The 16,927-nt window shown below is 42.1% G+C and overlaps 2 protein-coding genes across 38 annotated transcripts in view; one reads left to right on the top strand and one right to left on the bottom strand.

Moving 5' to 3' along the window:
• Window positions 1-16,927, top strand: part of LOC146967258 (ankyrin-3-like) — a 167,762-nt gene that overhangs the window by 57,259 nt on the left and 93,576 nt on the right. The window lies entirely within an intron of this gene.
• Window positions 8,967-15,296, bottom strand: LOC146967259 (microfibril-associated glycoprotein 4-like). Its single transcript, XM_085760841.1, has 6 exons — window positions 15,198-15,296; window positions 13,692-13,782; window positions 12,221-12,330; window positions 11,622-11,718; window positions 10,819-10,986; window positions 8,967-10,723 (listed from the first exon to the last, which is right to left on the bottom strand). The coding sequence occupies exons 1-6, from the start codon at window positions 15,201-15,203 to the stop codon at window positions 10,473-10,475; spliced, it is 723 nt and encodes a 240-aa protein (XP_085616967.1). The 5' UTR covers window positions 15,204-15,296; the 3' UTR covers window positions 8,967-10,472.

The raw sequence follows: 16,927 nt of genomic DNA, 5'->3' as shown, positions 1-16,927 counted from the left end.
AATTAATATACCAATAATAGATAATAACCATTTCTGAAACAGTCAAACAAACATGTCTAAAGAGCTCAAGGGAAATTATAATGACCATTTTTTTCCTGATGCATAAACCAGAAAATTGGCTGATAAATTGAGGGAGTAAATTATCAAAAATAATGAATAATGGTAATAATCATTAGTTGAGCCCTCCTGCCCCCAGCTGCTTCACATTCCCCCTCCTTTTCTCTCCCAATCTGATCAGTCACATAATCAATCGCTGTCTGTCCCCATAAGGAAACTGGTGGTGAAGCAGAAACACAGGGTCCAATACAAACGTAATAGAAATATTGATATGTAACTGTGAGTGGAAATAGAAAAGCATAAGAGATCAATGGAACTTTACCTAACCTAATTTGTTTTTTTTTGGACACTTTGGTGAATAACATTGATTTATAATCACTTTACAATTCTGTTATGTCGAATGTTTAGCAAACAGTTTTGCATCCAGCTGCAACATGAGCTTTGATCATGGATCTGGTTTCTGTCTGCTCCTCTGTTCGTTCACCATCTACAGCTGCTAACTTTGCATGTCAAGTCTGCACGGTGACATTCAACGGGTTCATCGGGGGATTTATTCGAGTTAAACGATGCAAAAATATTCGGCGAGGATGATGATCTGCAGAGTGGGAGATGACGAAGAGATGATTAGTGCGACTTTCTCTTTCTGTCGACGACTTCCTCTCTGCAGATGTTCGGCTTCGGTTTGACAGTGCATGAGAGAATCGCACCAACGGTTGAAAACGCCAAATCGGTGGCTGTCGATCACGAAGCAGCATCAGAAGAACGAAGAGGGATGTTCTGTGTGTGTGAGATGTCGATGTTGTTAACGACAAAACATCCACAATCTGGAGCTCCAGATGTGGAGAGACCGATGACGGCAGCAGAGAGACGACAAAGTCAGAGAGGAGTAACCTGACTGTGGGAGGAGGAGGAGGGGGGTCGGGGGGAGCGTTATGAATTATACAACGACTCCATTACAGAGCAGAGGAGTGGAAGGAGGGCAGCGTAGAAATAAAAGGCAAAGATGAAGTCTGGAAGGAAAAGAAAAGGGGGTGAAGGAGGAGAGATGGAGGAGATGGAGAGGGAAGTGTTTTGTAGCTACGACGTTCACTGTGTCGAGAGGTGGGGGGGTGGGGGGGTTCTGGGCCGGGGGGATTGGTGCAGAGCCTGTCGGGCATCGTGATTGGTGGATGGTGGTGGGGGGGAAGACGAAGAGGAGGAGGAGGAGAGGAGGGGATGTGATGTGGGGGAACACATCTACAACACACTGCAAAAAAGAGATAGGAAGAGAGGATGAAATCAAATTGAAAATGAAGGGGAGTTAGGGAAGACATAGAGAGAGAGAGGAGGAGGAGGAGGAGGGGGGATGAAGGAGAGGGGGGGATGAAGTGGGAGAGCGGGAAAAGAGGAGGAAGCTGATGGAGAGTGGGCAGAGAGAGAGGAAGAGAGAGAGGATGACAGAGATGATGAGGATGTTGTTAGTTAGGCTTTTTATCCTCCTGCAGCTCTCTCCTCTCCTCTGCAGTGGAAGATCGACACTAAGAACTGGGACAGTCCATTCATTACACACACACACACACACACACACACACACATGCACACACACACACACACACACACACACACACACACACACACACACACACTTATCTCAGCAGATTTATCCCGTCCTGCCTTCTCATTGCACTGACACACACCGCTGTTTTTGTTTTTCCCTTTCTCCAGATTAGCATTCAGCACGGTGACGTCACAACATATTGAGTTAATCAGAGTGAAATGAGACACTTTGGTGTGTTTGTGTGTGTGTTTGCAGCTTTTACGGTTAGAGCCGATGTCATTCGTCACAGTCCTGTCAGGGTTGTTTTGTTGTGTTGGGATTTTTGGAACCACTTTGAACAGAAACTGCAGGTTTTTCTGCAGCTGTCTTAGAAATATCTATCCGTACATTATTGATTATTCCTTTGATTATTTCATGGATGGTCTTTATTTAAACAGTCATGGTGGTTAAGTCGGAGGTGACTTCCCTTAAATGGCTTCTTTTCTCCAACTTGTGCCACTGAAAATGACATTTACTGTCATTTAAATCAAAGAAAATCATCAAACTGTGTCTGTTTTTGTGATTCTCTCAGCTATTTTTTTTTTTATAACAGGGGCTGTTTTGATTGGTCATCTCCTTTATTTCATATGTGTTTGTGCTGGGACAGCAGCGCTATAAGAAAGTACCTGTATTTGTATGCATATTTGCATATATTACCTTATATTTGCATTATATTACTGTATCACTACAGTATAGTATGTATTAGGTTCCATTGTGTTGATGCACAAGTGTGAAAACTTTACTTCACTGTTTCGTTGTCCAATAACATTGTTGGATTCAAGATTCACAGGTCAAAACTAAATGAAACCAGAATCCGTATTTTATTTTCCAGTCCATGCAGCTCGATTCCCGACTGTTGGATCAGAGATACAGATGTGTTACACTGGTTAGTGGCGGCTAACGACGACTCACCTGAGTCTGGAGAGACACAGAGGGAGGAGAGGAAGTGAATCCGGATGAAAGAGATTATGAGAGAAGAAGCTGGGAGAAGAGTGTGTGTGTGTGTGTGTGTGTGTGTGTGTGTGTGTGTGTGAGCTGGTGATGAAAAGGGAGAAGGATTATGGGATGTTGTGTGACGCTGTGTGTGTGCTCTCAGTGGGTGAGGTGTTGATGCGTGGCGCAGGTCCAGCTCAGAGTCACGACATAGGAGGTGTGTGTGTGTGTGTGTGTGTGTGTGTAGGAGGGGTTTCTCCAGTGTAGAGGACATTTTGAAGGTGAGCATCAGGGAGGAGACACACACACACACACACACACACACACACACACACACACCCCTGACGTCCATGTGTGTGTGTGTGTGTTAGAAGACAGAAGAAAGTCTAGTCTTCTTGTCTCAGACACTTGACACAGTCAGCTGACGGAGTTGATTTAGCTCCCGTGACACTGAAAACTATTGCGTCTATTAATAGGACCACCTCACCTCATTAGACGCCCTAACAACATCCACACGTCCGTTATGAGCCACTTAATCCGGGGTCAGGTCGCCGCGGCAGCAGGTCGAGAAGGAAGCTCCAGCTCTGAGACATTCAGGTCAGGTGACTTCTATTTATCATGTGTCCTGGGGACTCCTACTCCTACCTGGAGGACACCCAGCCAGGACCGATGCCTCATCCACCGGTTCATCCAGAGGAAACTCATTTCTCTTGTGTCCGTGATCTCGTTCTTTTGGTTTCTGCTAAAAGTTCATGACCACACGTGTCAGAACGAAGAAGAAGAAGCTTTTACCTTTCAGCTCCAACACAGAAAAACAACCATTTTAATTGTCATAATATCTGATTTATGTAAAAATAAAACACTTGAACACTTGGATGCCAGTTTTCCAAGTCGTGTCACCGCATCCTGACATACAGTGAGTGAGTGAACCGGCGACGAAATCTCGCGCGAAAGTGTCCTGATGCAGCGTGACGATTTTATTGCGAGTATATTCTATTGGTTCAGAATCCAAACCAATCTTACTTTACTTACTTTATTTGTTTATTTAGTTGGGACAGTGCATATTAATGGACAGTGAGTGCATGAGTACATACAGCGGATTTAGCACTGCTGCTAAATTACATCTGTAGTCCCCAAACAATACAACAGTTAACATAAAAAGTCCATAAAGACAGAGGACCGATAGATAACAAAATAAGTACATTTATCAAATCAAATTAAATTATCGAGGGACGTAAACAAACCAATTTTTAGATTCCTGACATTTCCTGGTTGCCGTTTTTGACATCTTGGAGTATTTTTTTGAATTTTATTTCAATGCAATTCTCTCATATTCTCCTCTCTCTGCTAACTAGCTTGTCAATAGGAAGCAGCGTGTACTTTTCAACCAATAAGAAGTGTTTAGGGGTGGGACACTGCGGCAAAATGTCGTCCAGATAGAGACGTAGCGAGTGAGTTTTTCAGTGTTGGACGTCATCATCACTTTATTGGCTCCTTTGAGGCGATGTATTCGTATTTTATCAATAGTTTGCATGATTATAGTCTCTTTGTGCTGTGTTTGATCCTCCATAACCTGACAGATGGTAACTCCTCTGTTCAGCTTGCACAAACAGTATTTACTGTGATGATATAGGAACTGTAAATAGAAAATACAAGTTGCAGCGATTTATAATTCATAAAAATAAACTGTATATGTTTGGTTTTCTTTTTTTTTTTGTCTTTTTCCTTTTTAAAATCACCTTGCTTACACTATCCTGATAAAGTGTAGTATAGTTTATCTTCACCCCCCTTAAAGCAGATATCAGTGGCACGGCCGTTTCGGCTAATGCTGTGTTCAAGGCAGGCTTTTGAAACCGTAAGTTACAGCTTCAAGTCACAACTACGACTTGGTAGCGTTCCAGGTAACCCGTAGCTCATGTTTTTACCGTCCTGTTGTCTGTGAAAGTTCCCTATAACGGCCACTCGTAACTTCCGACCCGTGAACTCGTACCAGATCGAACTGGTATGACTTCACAGGAAGGAAAAACACAAAGTACGAGTTTCCTTGAACGCACCATGAGTTAGCAGCCCCCGCCCTTGTCAGGCATCAATTGGTCCTCGTGCTACGTCACCACATTCACGCGCATCCCTTGGCTGCACACACAGCCCTTCATGCCGTTCTCTCCCCTCATTGGATAACACTTGTATCCCACAAGGAAAATTTTCTCCTCGGGTTACAGCAGAGCACAGTGACGGAGAGACTCGTGTTTAGGCTGAAATACTTCATGTAAGTGATTGCTGACGGAAAATAGGACTATTTAGGACTTATATTAACAAAAACATTCCACTGATATCTGCTTTAATTTAATATCTAAAATAACATTGTACTGTTCATTTGACTGACTGTGATGGGGAGTTTCACCAACCAACTGTTTTCTTTTGTTTTTCATAGACTTCAGAAATACTCTATAATATGTCAAATTGGAAAAATAAACAGAAGATTAATTGATAATGACCCACCCAGAGAAAGAAAAATGTGTGGATTCCTAGTTAGCGAAGGCTGCAGCTGTTGTGGACTTGATGTCCTCCTACAGTACATGATATGATAAAGGACTGACGCTGGTTATAGCAGCAGCATCCTCCACTCATCTGCATCGCTCTTAAAGCCGTACAGTATATCAGGACATCCTGTGGGCGTTTCATAACAGCAGTAAGCTTTTGAAAATCCTCCTCACTAAGCTCATTTCTCCCGGTGTTTGAGTCTGTTTCTTGTCAGCGACTGTTTCACTGAGACAATAGCAGGAGAAAAGAGACGTTTGCTTCACTTTAAAGGCTGAGGGGCCTAAAAACCGCCTCTTCGTTTGCCGCTTAACTTGCCGCGGTGAAGTGATGCGAGGTTGTTTGTCGCCCACGTGGACCGCTGCAGCATCACATCACGGCCACATCTGTGGAAGAGCTAATTATCTTTTATATGATACATGGCAGGAGTCATATTAAAATGCCAAAAGCCACGAGTATCGGGTCGAATCCATGTAAAGCGAAGATAAAAAACAGAAACAATTCCCGCATCACTGGAAACGCTTCAGGGGATCTACATAGTGGTAAATTGGCACCATTAGAGAAGTGCGCTGTATTTCCTATCGGATGCTGCAACCATGGATGTGCACATGACTATGGGATCAGACTGTTTGCTCAGATTTGAGTGTTCCTGCTGCGTTTTAACATTTCTGACATAAACTGGCTATATGGGCCATGATCCCTTTGCTTTTTGATTTGTAAGAAGTTTGTTTTGTTTTGTTAGAAGGATGTGAATCTAAGTGTGTTACCACTCCAGCTCCAGGTCATGGATATATTATGAAAACTGAAACCGTGCTCCAAGATAAAGACCCACCAGCCTCATTTTTTCTGGCCCAGAGCTTCTCTCTGGCAGAGCTGCAGTCAACAATCATACAGTGTTTGGTGTGAGCCAGAAACACTGTCCTCATTTACACAATTCACTGCACCCCCCCTCTCTATATATACACATCTATACATGTGTACACGACCTGTTCTCTCCATAAGTTCACTACACTTACAGTACTGTACTTGTTGTCGAGTTGTAGCTGTCTAACTATCATCGGTCCGGGCACTTCTGGGATTAAAGAGGCAATACAATCAAAAACTTGAAGTCAGTTTGCATAAACTGTTTTAAGTGCCAAATGAGACAAGAGCCAGAGTCATAAAAATCAGCACCGGTACCTCCAGTGTCCAGAGGAAATGTCAGCATATTGTTATAGTTTATACAGGTATTTCAAATAAACTATACATTAAGATTGGATCCAAATCATAACACTCCCTTAAAGGCCCCACAGTATAAAAGCAGATGTTTGTGTTAAAGCTCCATACAGTATAAAGGTAGATGCTTGTGTTAAAGCTCCATACAGTATGAAGATATATAGTAGTATATTATTATTAATACTGTGAAAGTATCAAAGTTTCAGTTCACAGAGAAATACTCTAAAACCAGCCGTCGAGACTTCCTGTGACTTTACGATGTCACAACAAAGCCCCGCCCACCACCACCTGGACCCACCATCCAACACTTGTAGGATTTGGTTTCTCTGAGTATTTTAACTGGAAATCTGCATTTTTTCCCCATTGGATCACTCAGAAAATAGTCAGCCAATCAGAATAGAGGCTCTAGAGCCTCCTCTCTTCTGATTGGCTGACACCAAGCCACTGTTACTAGAGCTCCAGAGGAGAAGGTTTTTTTTTGGTTCTCCACAGTTTTTCTCACAGACACGTACAGTATGAACTCCCCAGTGTTGGTGCACATGTGAAGAAGATAGATTTAATTGTTACTGGTGGAGCAGAAACAGGAAGTTGAGGCAGAATACACACAGCACAGCTCAGCGTAAAGGAGGGAACCAGCCGTGCTGACGATGATGCGACTAAGGGCTCTATTGATTTAAAGAGCAATTCCTTAATTGCTTGTGTATAGGATATGAGCTGTAAAGCTAAAAGCCGCTGCTCGTACGGGATTTCTCCTCTGCTTTTATCTCTGTTTACCGCTAGATTTCATTGTTTTATCATTATCGTTCTGTTTGTTCAGTGTGGGGCTGACCAACCATCGAGTGGAAAACAAATATTTAGAGAAACAAACAGGAAGTGGAGCTGCAGCATCAAAGATGTGACACTGTGCTGCTCACTCTACCTCAACAACCATCTGATATCTTGTATTTTGCAGATGTTGCAGATGTTGTAATGTAAACTGTCGTTGTGTTTTTTTGTTTTTTGACCGTTCACATGCACCACATTCTTGGCGCTCATCGCTGTCGGTGCACCGTCGTGTGTGCTTTTGGTCTGATGTTAATTTATTCATAACCAGAGCTCTGCCCTGTCAGAGGGGGATTCACAGAGCAGCTGATGCGTCCCGTCTTTCAAACATCAAACATCACGTCTTTCTTGCTTTCTTCTCCTTCTTCCTTTTCTTTTTTGTCTTTGTCCTTTGCCTTTAGTTTTCAACACAACATGGTTGGTGTCTGTCTTTAGGTGTCCCTGTCTGACTTCTCGTTTCCCATCTGGTTGGGCTAATGTGTCTACACCTGCTTATCAGTCACCACCACACACACACACACACACACACACACACACACACACACACACATACACAGACGTAGACATAGACATGTACTTACATCAGCAAAGTGCCTGCAGTCCGGCAGCAGCGGCAACGTCATCTGCCGTCATCCAATCAGGAGAGAGTGGAGCAGGTGTCTTGGCCAATTGCATTGAGATCTAATGAGGGACAGACAATGGGAAGTAGTGGAGGGGGGAGGGCTTTTCTGACGCACGCCACATGTGTCTGATGTCTGGAGTTTAAATGTCTTTAAAAAAAACAGACTTTAAAAATAAATGTACATCCACTTTGTGATTCAGCACTGGAAAAATGTGTATTTTAGAGAAAGATGACGACACACAGATGTGGAGTCTCTTCACATCCAGCTGTGTGTGGTGACGTGAGAAACAGAAAGACAGGAGGAAACAAAGAAAAATAAATCAAAAAAAGGAGGTGAAGAGTTTGCGTTTGTGTTTTTATCCTCCTCCATCTCTATCTCAAGTGCTGTGAGGATACGGAGACTGCAGTAGCCGAGCGGCCAATCAGATTGCAGCGCTCAGCAGCCAGTCAGAGGCAGGACAACACACACACACAGTAACACACACAGGTTTCCTTTATCTGCCCATCCTCTGTTGATTTCATCACAGACACAATAACACATGATACAGCACTTTTTCTCCCTGAGAGCCAGTGCAGTCGTTCTTATTTCTATCAGTTATTGATACAGTATTGGTTGATAATAACAGTGGTGGAAGAAAAATAGTTCTATGTAGTTTCATCACTTTTATTCACAATAAACTGGGTCAGACACTTCCTCCTGTTCATGTTGAAGGACAGTAACCATCACTCTGCACTGCTTTTCTCTCCTGCTGCGGTCGGTGCAATACCGCTGAGCGACCACTAGGGACTGATGTAGGACCTGGAAATTAATGAGAGTTCTTTGTGTGTGTGTGTGTGTGTGTGTGTGTGTGTGTGTGTGTGTGTGTGTGTGTGTGTGTGTGTGTGTGTGTGTGTGTTGTGTCTAACATATGTAGGTGTGTGTGGTACAACACTTGTGTTACTTGCCAACACTGCAATGATATTGGCTTTTTGTCACTCCTCGATTAGAGCTGCGGTGGTTTCAAAATGTGACAGTTTCCTGCTTTTCTTTGTAATTTCTCTGTCACTAAACTATATTCTCAAGGTTTTATTTTAATTTCTAACAAATAATTGACAAAACTATTGGCAGACAAGAATATAATAAGTGAATAAATGTTAAATAAAAAGCATGGTCTGAAAGTTGCAGCCTTGAGAGGTATTTTCAAAATAAAGTGCATGTTTGATTTATAATGACATTTTTATTGATATACCATAAATTATTTTTTATTAACTAAATTAATACATTCATTGATTTACAGACTGTAGGTTAAAGCTTTTGCCCCCAACACTTTTAAGCTGCTGTGATAAACATATTGAGGTTAAATACTCAGCCTGTCTGACTCACACAGCTGCACAGAAATCTGTCTCTCCACATCTGTACACAGGAAGTCCAGATGTTTGTGCAGGTTAACCCCAAGTGTCAGTGTTTGTGGTTAGTTAAACACCAGAAGCACCCATCCATCCATCCATCCATCCATCCATGATCCATCCCTCCATCCGCCCGCCCAACACTGTTCAATGACCCCAGTGCATTGCTGCAAAATTTAGGAGCCTCAGTTGCCATGGCAACCCCACCCCCACCCCCCCTCCCTCTGTTCTCGGATCCTTTCTCCCTCCCTTCACAGATGTCATAAAACACCAAAGACGGATCATTAAACTGGTGTGTTGTGTGTGTGCGTGTCTGTGTGTGCGTGTGTGCGTTTCTCCGCCTCCTTCCTACCTGCACCGACAAAATGAGACACATTCCTCAGCCTCTGTTTTACAGCTGAAATACTTAATTCATTTGTCAATCAACAACAAAACAATATTTATTTACTTCTTTATTTAAAAAAAAAAATCAATAAATTGTTTTTTTCGTCATCTACTGTAAGAAGCAAAGGTGTCAAACCATTAATGAACTGCAAATAGGAGTTAAGGATCAATCCTGAAATCTGGGAGGTGGAGAAGTTTGTTTCCATGAATATGTTTTTCTTTCTTTCTTTCTTTCTTTCTTTCTTTCTTTCTTTCTTTCTTTCTTTCTTTCTTTCTTTCTTTCTTTCTTTCTTTCTTTCTTTCTTTCTTTCTTTTTATTTATTCCAACCAAGGCAATTTCACAATTTGACAATATCATCACAACATTTCTTTCATTGGTTGGAAGGGAGCAATATAAGTATATTGTTGTTACATCACTGATCTAATATGCAAAATATGAATTTATATTAATCCTGTATTCAATCTTGCACAGTAATAAAGTTGAGCCTGAGGAAGAATAAAACACTGGACCAGTCAGAAAAATTGATAACAGGAGCACACAACACGAACTGAAATGATGTATAATAATAATACATGATATAATAACAGGTCATATTAAAAACCCTCTGCTATCAGCTACAGGCCAAATAAAAGCCCTTATGGACGTTAGAATGAAAACATTTTAAGTTGTAGATGATCATTATGGCGACAAACATGTGTAAAACAAACAAAAACAAAAAATGATCAATTTTCTTTGATTGGGTGGAAACGTGTCGCCCAGAGCTGCAGCGTTGCACAGGATCGCTTCACTGTTGGCTCATCCCGCCTGGTTTAAAGACATGTAACCGCCTCCATAAATGCAAAGCAAACCCTGCTCGTTTCCACTGTCAGCTTTTCTAATTCTTCTGTTTGTGATGCACCAGGAAAAACAAAGTAACTCGAGTCGACCCAGTTCCATTTTTAATCTGCGACTGGTCTGATCTTCATCACCACGGTTTTCAGGGAGTAAGCGAGACCTTTGTACGTTTTCCAGTGCACGCCGGTTTCACGGGGTGACGGCCCCCACATGTAGATCCCGTTGGGGTTGGCACCGTAACAGTCGGCGTACCAGAACGCCCCATAGGCCAACCTGGCACAGTTTGAAACATGCGTGTCTTGATCCCTATCGATAGTGGTGAATTTCATCCCATTGTGAAGACTGAGAGAGTCTCCTGATGAGAGAAAAACAAAACAAAACAGAAAATACTCGTTTATAAAGACAGAAATGCACCAGCAGTTTCCTCGGGTGGATTTTAAAGTTTCCCACCTGCTGATCCTTTGACGAAGCCGCCCAGATTTAGCTTGTATCCCTCCGACTCTGGATCAACAGAGAAGGAAGAGTACTGGGCAAAGGCCCGCTGGCCCTCAAAGTCCTCCATGTCCACCCTCAGCTCGTAGGTCTTGCCCTGGGTCATCAGGTGCATCGTCTCCAGGCCTGAATGGAAACAAGAAAATATGAGACAATAATAATGATTATGATTATAAGGATTATGATATGATAATGTAGGGAATCCATTTATTTGTGTATTTTTATGAAACTGAATAGTGTAGGTTTGGGTTTTTGACTATATTTGGGTGTTTGTCTTGCCTTCCGGCCCCAAAATGCGAGAATTGACAAAAAAAAAAATCTGTAATTTGCATTCTCTCTCGGTTGAAACCCATGTGGTTTTACGAGCTGTTCCCTCAGTTGTCTTCCAGTGATGTGTAACTAGTTTTTGAATTTGCATAATACCACCCCTACCTGGTACCAGTAGAAGGGGCGGGGCAAGCAGTGGTTAATTTGCATTTAAAGGGACAGGCACTGAAACCAGCCGTTGTGAAAAGGGCTGTTTTGAGAGGATGAAAAGAGCTGTGATGTTTGATCCTTGTGGTATTTTGACCAAAGCATGTCACAGACATATCTTTAAGACACCTGGGAACTATTTTAATTTGTGGAAAAGGGGCAAAATATGTCTCCTTTAAATCTCTATGCACCACACATCTGTAAACATCTGTGAGCTATTGCATGGAGAATGTTTAATTTAAAGAACCGCTGAGAAAAAGAGATTTGACAGCGATGTTTGCTCATACCCAGCCAGTACTCTCCAGCAGCGCTGCCAAATCCAGTTTTGTAGTGATCCCACTTCATGTAGAAGTTCACGGTGCCGTCTTGTCTTCTCTGAATCACCTGGCAAACAAAAATAAGAAAACAGAACTGATGAATTAAAGCTTTGACTGATTCATGTCTGACATGATAAGCAGCAACACTATGGACAGTTTTGGCATCTTTTCTTCCCAGCACCGAACAACAGGCTAGCGAACTAGCGAGAACGAGCTGAGCAGGAGGTGGTGGAGACCAAAAACAGAGATATAAGAAAGAAATTCATATTCACAAGAGATTGTTAGTGATTGATATAACTTGTCAAGTCTTGTGTCAGTAATTAATTGTATTAAAATCATTTGGTTGATGCCTTCAAATGTTCAGATGTTGAATTTGTTATGATTTAGCAGTTATGAAAACACATAACCCTCTGGCCCTTTAATTATAAATGATGAAATCTGTCTATTGACCAACTAATTAAAGAACAAATTGACCTAATTAAAGGAGGAGATAAATTCTGGATAAATGTCCTGGATAAATTACTGGGCCCCTCTGCTGTAGGTAAAAGATGGATGAAGCAGCGACTCACAGTCCACTTCTCTGCAGAGCCGTCGATATCGTCTCTGCTCATGTCACAGTGAACCTGCACGGGGGAGGTGGAGCCGGCCGGGTAGACGGTGTAGACCCCGTCCAGACCTGGGGCCTCATTTATCATTGTGGATACACGCTTTTTTACACGCTCTTTCCCCCATTTTGTGCGTACGCACTTTTCTCCGCCTAATTTGGGATCTATCAAACCAAAACTTGTCGGGAGTAAGAGCAAAAATTTACGACCAGTCCGACCATGGCGTACCGGCATTTACACGCTTTTTGAAGAACAAGAGGAATTGGCGACGCCGCTGCAGAGTCAGAGAACTGCAGTATGCGAGGGAGAGAGGAGCGCGGACACTGTTTGAAGTAGCAAGTGGTGGTGATGATGACACCCCCCCCCCCCGCCACCACCACCACCACCACCACCGCACACGTGTTGACGTCGGCACTTTACATGAAAAGCACAGCGACTCAGATTTTTCCCCTGTGCATTTACACTAGTTTGCTCCTAAATACTGGCTTTATAAAACGAATTTCGTTTTCTTTTGATATCATATTGATATTTTTCCCCTGCATGTAGGCTACACCTCTTCCACAACCAGTCTGTCCAGTCTGGAAAATAATTTCTGCGACGTGCGTGTGTTACGTAGCCAGACTGGACACACACAAGCAAGCAGCAAGCCCAATAATGTCGGAGCAAATCAAAGCAAATGAGAAAACATGATCGATATTTTTTGTGTGAATAATATTTATTGTATTTAACAAAAATGGGTGCTGCCCAACATCATTTTAGGAAAAGTCACAGACTGGTGGACTTCAATGTTTTTTTTGTTTTTTTTATATATAGCTATGCACAAATGAAAATCAAAGTCTTCCAGTGAACGGAAGTTGGGGGTTAGTGGAAAGGGGTGCAAAGTACTGACTGGCAGTGGAAACCCTGCTTTAAATTATTATGACATAATCTAAAATAAGGGGCAGAATAAATATGATTCTTCTTCTTTCTGTTCTGTTTCATTTAGATTTGGGAGTTTTTTGTATTTATTGAAGCCTTTCAATGCAAGATGATGTTTCTGACTGATATTGCCGTGTTACCGTGTATCTCGCTTTCAGAGAAATTCCGCTTCTTCCTCCGCTCTCCGTCCGTCTGTTGTCTTCACCGTCTTCCACTGACGTCATTCCACACGTTTCCAGAGTGCACATGGCTACTTAATATGCACGTAACTGATTTGCATTGACCACATATGGTTGCGTGGGGCTGTTTAGGGGGCTGGGTATGAGGCGTGTTCTCATCCACGCTTTTCTCAGGTCCGGTGTGATCTATCAAGGGTAATACCGTGCAGCCGTGTGTACGCGGAGTTTGATAGATCTGAAAAGAGTGTATATTTTTTGGTCGTACGCACATTTTGCCTTTCCGTCGTACTGAAAATTTAAGAGGACTTTTACACGCTCTTTGATAAATGAGGCCCCAGAACCGGCTTTGTAGACGTCACTACAGTCGGTGGGCAGCGGAGCCTGATGGACCGGTACCAGTACCAGCAGCATCATGAGCACAAATGTGAACTGCAGCAGAGAGAAACAGTAAATATAAAGACAAATGCATCGTTAAAGGGATAGTTCACCCAAAATTCAAATTGCACTATACTCACCCTCATGTCGACTAAGGGCTGGGAGAAGTTTCAGAGTTATCCGTGGCTTCTCTGAGTTACAGGGGGTCTCGGCGTAGCAGTGCATGTCCATATAATGGTTGCAAATGGATACCACTTTTCTTCGTAACAAAAAGACACACCAAAAAACATCCAAATACCTCCGCTACAAACAAGCTTGAAATATAGACTTATTTAATTTTTTTCGGAACAATTTCGCATTTCAATACAAGACGGACATTACATACGAGCAGCATGGAGGTATTTGGATGTTTTTTGGTGTCTCTTTTTGTTACGAAGACAGTTGGTATCCATTTGCAACCGTTATATGGACATGCACTGCTACGCCGAGACCCCCTGTAACTCAGAGAAGCCACGGATAACTCTGAAACTTCTCCCAGCCCTTAGTCGACATGAGGGTGAGTAGATAATGAGTGCAATTTGAATTTTGGGTGAACTATCCCTTTAATATCCAGTTTTAATCATGAATGCTGCATCAACATTTAATTCAAGTATCTTTATGTACCATGTCATTCGGTTATTGGTCACACAGTTTAGATGGGTTCGGTTCAGCCAGACTAAACAAGGCTGCGACCTAAGTGGTTTAGTGGATTCACTGTTGAGCTCCAGGCGACTTTAACAGCACAAGTGGCTGTCGCTCGGATCGACCCCGTAATCCGTTGCAGTCTTTGCAGTCGGGCTCTGTGTCTGTGTGTACCGGTTTTATTTGACAGTCCAACGTTCATGCTTGGCTATCAGGAGGAGGCGATGAAGAGACCTGGCCTTTGTCTATTTATAGACTCATGAATGGTCTCAGATCTGTGCTCGTGTTGTGCTGTCTGGATTCCTTCGTACTGAAAAGAGTAGTTTTCAGTGGATGAAATGTGATTTCTGAGACCTGAGGGGGGTTTCTGTTAAACGAGGAAATTATTTGATTTAGAGTAGAGTGTCAGTGTTGATGAGGACCCAGCAGCTCTGACTGAGGCTCTTTCCACCTGAGACAGCAGGCTTTTAAAGGACCATACAGTATGTCGCACTTAGGATTGTTTACATGCAAACCCTCATCTAAAGCAATAAGATGAGGATGGATCCGGCACATCCACAGCTATCAAATATCACATATCCAGTTTACAATGAAATATAACAAAGAGAAGCGTCAAATCTTCACATTTGAGAAGCTTTAACCAGAATAATATGCACAAGTTTTAACTGAAAACAATAAATGAGCTGTCAATATTGCGTCAGGGAACACTGCACATCATATCTTTGGAGTGAAGTGGGTTAATAATGTGCATTATTCAGCAATGAGATAGTCAGACTTGGTTACATTACCATCATTCTTCAGCAGGCTGTCCTGTGTCTCTGTCTTGTGTCTCTGTCCTGTGTCTTTGTCCTGTGTCTTTGTCCTGTGTCTTTCCATCAACATGTCTTATAAGCTGCTGAGTAAACCTACCTGTTGCGACACCCAGTGTTTTCCCCTCCATGCAATAAATAATCGAATGTCCCGATAAGAAATAATTCACCTCTGGAAGTCCCACAGTGTGACTCACATCACTTCCTGTTGGATCAATGAAAGTTTTTTTTTTTCACTTTTATGATTTTGTTCATCATCAGGTTTCGTGTGTTTAGTTTCAACAGGTCACAAGTTTGTAACGACTCTTGTAGAGCTGCATCAAGCAAATACTGTAGTTTTTTCACTCCCAGTGACTCTGCTGCTTTTATTTTCTATTATCTGACCACTTGTTTGTGTGTAATAGTAGATGTGCAATCGTCCAAAAGTCCAAACAGATTCACCTTGATAAACTGGAACCATGATGTTTATTCATGTATTATTCAAAACCGTTAACTATTAACTGTCTAATTGTTGGTTTTTTTTAGCTCTGTCCTCTAGTTTTCCACACACACACACTGTAGTTATATGGAGAAAGTTAAAGCTGCATTCACTGATGATTCTTAATGTATTGGTCACTTGGAGGCAGCTGAACATCAGAGCTCTTTTACAGTAGCAGGTTCACCGGCCTCTTAAATACCTGAGGAACCACCGTCCAAATCCTGCTAATCCGACCGCTGGGCTCTGGGCCCTGAAGCCTCCTCATGTGTCTGACGGATCAACTCTGGGTGAACTAGAAGTTTCACTAGAAGAGGGAGAGTAGGAGAGAGAGAGTATGTGAGGATGGTGTAGTGACGTTAGGAGGGAGTCTTTTCCTGCTGGAGATTATTTTTTTGCCATGAAACCACCTGCTGAGCTCAACGGAGGTAGAAATGGTAAGACAGACAGGCTGCGAGCATGTGGAGCTATTATGCTTATCTTTTATTGTTATTATTTATTAGTTGTTATGCCTTCAGTCTTCGCTCTTTATCTGACCCCTTTGAGACTAAGGGAAGAAATACCTTTCTCATAAGAGCTGTTAATAACTCATAGACGTCTGAAACGTGACAAAGGACCTGAACGACCCATGAGATTAGTCTTCACTTGTTTTCATAAATACAAATAATTGAGAATATTTGAGTCTTTAATGCCACTTTGCAAAATACAAGTTAGTTGTGTTTACAGTACATAGTTAAGAGCGTGAGGGAAATATCCAATAATGATGATGATTTAATCAATTGTTAATTGACGTCATTGAATCATTTGAGGTTATGTTACATTATTTGTGTTCATTATAAGTTAAAAACTTCAATATTTACATCATTATTAAACAACATTTATGAAGTTTCAGGTGAGATATGTCGATGTTACACCTCATATATCATTTATCAGCTAGCTGAGATACAGTAGGCTACTACACGCCTGTAATTCTATAGGCTAAAAAATATGTACGTTCCTATGTAAAATTGCCATCTGTGAGGTAACAAGTAACTTTCTGCCTGTCAGATAAAGTGTAATTGAGTTTAAACAACAGACAAATATGTCAGTGTCAAATAAGATAAAGCTGCTTAAAGGTGGAATACAAATTTTTCATATTGTACTTTTAACAAGTGGCCATCGTGCACACACACACACACACACTCACACACTTGCACTCTCATTGTCCTCTGATCCCGTGTTGTTCCAGCGAGAG

The sequence above is a fragment of the Trachurus japonicus genome, chromosome 19 (genome assembly GCF_045865225.1).
Source record: "Trachurus japonicus isolate A0001 chromosome 19, Traja_1.0".
Classification (NCBI taxonomy): domain Eukaryota; kingdom Metazoa; phylum Chordata; class Actinopteri; order Carangiformes; family Carangidae; genus Trachurus; species Trachurus japonicus.
This window is presented reverse-complemented; position numbering and strand designations above follow the sequence as displayed.